At 41.4% G+C, this 6,986-nt stretch overlaps 1 protein-coding gene across 1 annotated transcript; it reads right to left on the bottom strand.

Moving 5' to 3' along the window:
• Window positions 1–2,229: 2,229 nt before the first annotated feature.
• On the bottom strand, window positions 2,230–4,668 carry msh5 (mutS homolog 5). The gene has a single exon (XM_043687443.1). The coding sequence runs from the start codon at window positions 4,666–4,668 to the stop codon at window positions 2,230–2,232; it is 2,439 nt and encodes an 812-aa protein (XP_043543378.1).
• Window positions 4,669–6,986: the final 2,318 nt, after the last annotated feature.

Genomic DNA, 6,986 nt, shown 5'->3' on the forward strand with positions numbered 1-6,986 from the left:
GATAGGACACGTATCATTGAATATGCAAGCGGGCATCAGAGCCGCCCCGCATTTGCCACGGGACTATGCCTACATCAGGAAACGATAAGAATTCATTTTTGTGTTTTAAACAGCAGTCGCAGCTTTAAACCCACAAAAACTCAGCAGCTGCCGGTCTGCCCACGTGACTGGGAGATAGGAGACAGAGGACAGATAGAATCCACACTAGACCAACATTACCCATGACTCATGGGCCAAAACTCCGGGATTAATTAAATATGGAAACCCATCTCCTAATCACATCAAGAGACTGACTGAAACACACACATACCCATCGATACGGAGCCATTCTGACACAAAGGACAGGCATCCACCAGACAGGTACGGACAGACCAATACACACCAACACCCCAAGGGAACAAAGGGGGGTGCTAGCCCCTGCCCTCACAGAGAGAGACAAGCAGATAATACCCGGACCCGTTTTACATAAACCAATTAGCACCCTATTGTGCGTGCCCTGCAACTCTCCTGGGACGGCAGGAAACAGCCTATTCGCACCTACTCCAGTGATGATGGGGAACTATCATCCCATTCATCCTCAAATCCCACACATCCTGACAACTAAAAGTATATAATATGAAGCTGCGCACGGGAACAGCAGAGCAGCCGAGATTCGGACCTCGGCTGATCTCCGCCGGCGTTACTGCAGTAATAAACGTTACCGATTGTTGAACTGCACTCTGGGCTCGGACTGATATCATTTCATCCGCGCTAACAAATATGTAGTTCCCAGCTCTGATCCCCTTGCAGACACATCTCTGAGATATCCACAGCATCATAACTATCAATTTTAATCAATTTAAAAATACACTTGCAGTACCTACAACAAAGCAGAATTTATGTGCAAATGAATAAATAGCTTCCTTAATATATTTCAGTGTCCAGGAACATTAAATAATTAATTATTTACATTGAAACTAAAATATACCATATGTTCAAGGTACTATCTAATGTTGGTTACCTAACTAGGAGTTTATCTGCTGAGGGCATGCTCTTGGGGAGGAGATGGTAAGTTCAGGTAGCAGACACATTGGCAAATTCCTGAGCAGGAAAGAAGTCAGGGTCAGCGTTCCCATTTCCTGGGAACAAAAAGAAAAATAAAGGTAAAGGGAAAAGTAAAACTTGACGGTCCAGTTTGATTTTGAATGGGAGCGCAGTGTCGTAAAGGAGTAAAAATCTTCAAAAGCTGAAGTGTACAGAATAGGAACGTTCACTAATGCAGGACAGTACATTTGCCATTCTTCCAATTCAAGTGTGTTTTTAAAGTCATTTTCATTGGGTTATTTACTATCAATAAAAATAAAGCAATTTATGAGTTTCTATGTTTACCTTTCCAGTTGGCTTACAAAAGCATTAGATTCGGTATTAAAGACATGAAATTCAACTGCACATTACATAACATTACGTCAGATTCCAGCTGCTCCCTCTCAAACTAGAGGGTGAATTTTACTTATGTTATGTTCACTGTCCCCATGGGATTACTTCACCTTAAACTCCCTTATCATTACACATCACCTAATCCTTTTCTATCTCCTGACTTTTTCTGCCCCACATCCTGACTACTGCTCGGAGGGCTGTACAAACTCCCAACAGGGTTCTTTGTCCCTTTGTAGTTCCTCATCTCTACCCACATAGATTCTTCACCTTCTGCCTCTAAAGCACTTCTGACTACGGATTTAATTTCATTTCTTATTAACAAGGCAACCCCAGCCCCTCTGCCCATCCTATCGATCGGACACGTATCATTGGATATTTAGTTCCCAGCTCTGATCCACTTACAGCCACATTTCTGATTCTACAGTGGACTGAACAAACATAATCCTGAACTTATAACTTAAAAACGAACCAAAACAATAATTAAGACAGATCTATCATTTTTAAATGAAATTGATCTGAATTTCCAATTCCCTACCCAGGAATGCTGACGACAGCTATAATATCACTACAATCACAATGCTGAGATCAACTAACCAACAGATTGCAGCAATAAAGATTTACCCATATTATCAGGGCATTTTTGAAAGGCTTACCTCAAACCTTGGGCAACTACCAATTCATCAAAAGGCTATCATTTACACATTGCAAACGTTTACGAAAAAGGATAAAATTCATGGAGTCATCAGTAAAATGTCCAATTCACTTTTTTACTTGAGGTTTTAACCTGAGAAATGTAGTTCATGAAAAGTCATATTAAAGCTCAGGTGTTGCAAATGACAGCACCTCCTTGCTCAAAAATTCCTGCAAATCCACAGTGAGATCACTGAGGTCAATTTGAAGAAACTTATCCACCAATGCCTTATACCACGCAAGCTGGTTTGCTTTTGAAGGACAATCAACACGACGAATAGGTTCCCCTTTGCGATATAGCTCAGAAACCTGTATCCCACGTTGCACAACCTGCGGGGGCATCCTAGCCAGTATAGCTATATTGGCAGTATGGCTTTTTGTGGACACACCCTCTTTCAGCTGATAGAAAAATACCAGATCCTCTCCATCCTGAATGGTCTCCAGTGTTAGGTACCATATCAGAGGACTAGAAGGAAGAAGATTAAGCTGGACCAAACTATGAAAGTTGGTAGATAAAAAGATGTGGGGACATTTCACATCCTGCTTCACCCAGTGTCTCAAAACAGCTGCAAGAAGAGATAAGCCATCTACACTATTGGTTCCTTTCCCAAATTCATCGATTAGCACCAGAGATCTCTCTGCAGCATTGTTAACTGCAGCTGCCACTTGGTTTAAGTCTATGATGAAGGTTGAGAGTCCCACAGACACAGATTCACGGCTTTGGATCCTTGTGTAAATTCCATCTATTAGACCAATATTTGCCTCTGTGGCAGGGACATAACTACCTATCAGTGCCATGAATACTATTAGCCCAACTTCCTTGAGATATACACTTTTGCCACTGGAATTTGGACCAGTGAGAATATGAATTTTACCATGTTCTTCACCACTACTGGTGGGATTTGAAACAAATGTTCTTGTACACAGTTCCATTAGAGGATGTCTTCCATCTTTGATACTGACTATATTCCTGCTGGTTAATTTAGGTCTTGTGTAGGTGTTCTCTCTGGCTATAACAGCCATGGCAATTAAGCAGTCCAACTGGGCTGCATACTCCATCACATCATAAAGAACTGCAGACTTATCTAAAATCTTTGTCTGCAACTGATACATAACAGCTGTTTCAAGGTCCCTGATTTCACAGTGCAAGTCTCCTAACATTGTATCAAGTTCCTTTGTCCGAGCACTTCTATAATGAAGTCTGTCTTCAGAAAGGAACATGAAATCCAGTCCTTCTATCTCAAAATCGTTCTTATCTACCATGCCTGGAAGACGTGGAATAGTTAGAAGAAATCCTATCAGTGGGATGTAGATAACACAGCATGAAGGAATTCTGTTGTCCAATAGTGTTAGTTCATTTCTTGCTACTTCAGTTAAAAAATCTGACAGACCCATCAGTTTACTCTTTTTTTCATCTATGGCTGGGTCCACAGTTGGCTTAACAGTGAATCTGTTCTCTGTACTACTACCTTCAAAATCAACAACTTTATTAATAAGACTGGCTATATAATGAAGATCATCTGTGAAAGTTTGGGAAATCTTTGAAAATAGTTCCACAGACATGGGGAGGGACCTGCAAGTATCACCAATGCATATAGCATTGTACACTGTTTTGTAAAGGCCCTGCCAGTCATTCACTTTGGTATAGGATAATGTCATCCTCTTCAAAATTAGTGGAATATTTTTGATGTGCTTTAAGCAATCTTGTAATGTGTGCACCATCTCTGTGTTTCTGGCCAGCATGAAAAACTGGATGACATCCAGACGTTTGTTCAACTCGTCCAGGTTCTTCGTTGGGCGCATAAACCACAGTCTCATCAGCTTTGTCCCCCACTGAGATCTGCAGCGATTCATAACTCCGAACAAGCTGAGTCCCTCTTTCAGTCCTGATGCCAATTTGTACACGGATGGATGCACTTCTGACTTGAAAATCTGCAACACACAGTAAGCATCCTGGTCAATGTGCACTGTGTCATTCAGCGCAAACTTCCTCAGAGCCAGGATGGGAACGCTCACATTTGGGTCTTCCAATTCCACTCCAATCCTCCTCCTTTCCAGAAACTTCAATAGCCCTCCAAGTGCGCGCAACATGGTAGCGCACTCAAATGGTATAATTGATGCCAGATATACAATTCTTTCTGCTTCAGTCAGGTGCTTGGGGATGAAGGGCAAGTTCACCGATAGCACACGCTGTTTGCTGATATTCAGCCCGAAATCCACATTAGGGAAGATTGCTATTTCTGGCTTCCCATCCTTTCCGTTGTTGGTGGTTCCCGCCGCCTGGAGGAAATCTGCCATGCTACGGTCTTGCTTTGCGCTCGTTAAGATGCATCGGGGCTGCAGCTCTTCGATAACTTTCCTCAGCAACCGGAGATCATCTGCATCTGGAGCATCCGGCATGAAGTAAATGATGCAGTCACTGGCGTTATAGTAAGCAAGCCCCAGTTGCCCGCCATACCACAAAACGCTCATGTACACCTCGGGCTGAGAGGAAACATCGATATCATCTACTGGCCACCTTACGGCAGCCGACTGCTGAGCCGGTGTACCAAGGTTACTCATTAGGCGCAGTGAACTCCCCTCAATGGTATGATCATAACTCCCATAAAGGGCGTTTTACACATTCATTTGTCCCTCGACTTTTTTTTTGTCAATCGCGCCATTTTAGCTTCACGCCGACTCGCCCCGCGAGAGGGCGGTTTGCAGCTGCCTCGTGCGGAAGTGGCAGTTTGCAGCCGCTCGAGAGGAAAACCTTAGAAAGGCAAACTTCAGGCGTGAAACAAGTGTGAAACTGATAAAAGAATTGTTAATTGGTACATCAGTTCAAAACACATTAAACCCTTCCGGGATTGAAGACTCCCAGTCATAAGAGTTTGCAAGGTAAAGACTTTTTTAAATATTAGAATATACACACATATAAACTTCAATTTGATGATAATATGCCATAGAGTCATACAACATGGAAACAGACCCTTTGGTACTAGTCCACACCTACCATATTCCCAAACTAAACTAGTCCCAACTGCCAGCTTTTGATCCATGTTCCTCCAAACATCACCTATTCATGCACTTATCCAAATGTCTTTTAAATGTTCTAACTGTATCTGCATCCAACACTTCCTTCGGCACTTCATTCCACACACCAAACACACTCTACAAAGATATTGGCCCTCATGACTTTTTAAAATCTTTCTCCTCTCATCTTAAAAACATGCCCCCCAGTTTTGAACACCTAGGAAAGAACCTTTGCAATTCATCTTATACACCCCTCCTGATTTTATAAACTTCTACCTCCTATGCCCAGTGCGAAAAGTTCCAGCCTATCATTATAACTCAAATCTCCCAATCCTAGTGACATCCTGGTAAAGGTTTTCTGACCCCTGGCCAATTTTATAATATCCTTCCGATAGCAGGGTGTCAGAACTGTACATAATACTCCAGAAGAGGCCTCACCAGTTGAGTACATTGACATTCAAGCATATGACACCTTAAGGAAGAAGTTATATGCAGTTCCAGTTAAAGTCATAAGTGACTTAGGTACAGAGACTCTGGAGTGAGTAATATAAAAATAGTATTTTGGATACTATACAAATGCTGTTGTTTCTTTGCTATTTATAAAGGAGTGTTTTAGAATAAATGGGTTCATTCTTTGACTGTGTGTTTTAAAGTCTTTGAATTTATATTATAATTAGATGATTTGGATTATTCTATTTTATTTACATTTCTTTCATAATCTTCAATTTTGCTGTTAAAGCAAACTTTAAAGCTGCTTTACGTTTCAGTGAGAGATAACATGATTAAAACAAAAACAAATAGAAGTATGATCTATCAAATCAGATGCCTGAATTCCAGATGAAGGGCTCTGGCCCGAAACGCCGATTTTCCTGCTTCTCGGATGCTGTCTGACCTGCTTGCTGGAAAAGCACACACACACTCAACTGGGATCTTAACTGTCCAGTCATAATATCTGCTGGATATAACACTGTAATATGCTAAAAGACAAGACAAACTACATATGTTGTATGGGACCAAATAAGAGGCCAAGTGCATGACTGCTGAGCAAGTGAAGAGCCATTATATGCATCCTTTGCAGATATAAGATTGTTGAGTGTCCCTGCTCACTGAGCAACTAGCAGAAGAATTGGAGGAATGGTGTCTGTAAGCTCCAAAGTGCAGTGTTGAATGCTAAATTAGTTAGTCTAATACCAGCCACGATAATGTGGTGAAGTTGGTGTTTTCCCAATGCCGACTTCTGTGGAGACAATCAATGGAGTGTGCAATGAAATGCTGGTGAATGGATGTTAAAATGTAGACCTTTGAAAGAAACTGACAATCCGCATTGCCAGGTAACCACTCTTGACTTTCCAGCCTTGGATTTTAAAAGAATTGGATCCATGTAGTTTCTCAACAGCATGGGAGAATTGCAAACAACATATAAGTAAGGCAAGATTAGCTATTAATGACATGCAAATGTAGAGAAATAAACTGATCCTCGCTTAACAACAGTTTTAAAAGGGAGAAGAACAGACAAAGGAAGCACATGGTGAGGTCAGTGAAGGCGAGGGCGAGAGAGAAAGAAACTGACACCACAGTGTACCTGCACAGTTACTGCCTTTACTGTTTGAATTCATATATCGCTGGACATCGGCGTGTGTCTGGGAAAATTAACAAACAGTGAAATTCACAACTGATCTTGGAGGAATTGTTTGGGCGAAGTTCACAACACAGAATCAAATAAGTGAATTGTTTTAAATGTGGCCTACAGAAAGTCTGCAGTAGTGAGTAGAATGTGTTCTTTCTTGATTATATGTTTTTTGAGATATGTCTCTTGATTAAACTTAAATATTAATTTTACCTGGGGCAGTGTTTTGGAGAGGAAT

The sequence above is a fragment of the Chiloscyllium plagiosum genome, chromosome 3, assembly GCF_004010195.1.
Source record: "Chiloscyllium plagiosum isolate BGI_BamShark_2017 chromosome 3, ASM401019v2, whole genome shotgun sequence".
NCBI lineage: Eukaryota > Metazoa > Chordata > Chondrichthyes > Orectolobiformes > Hemiscylliidae > Chiloscyllium > Chiloscyllium plagiosum.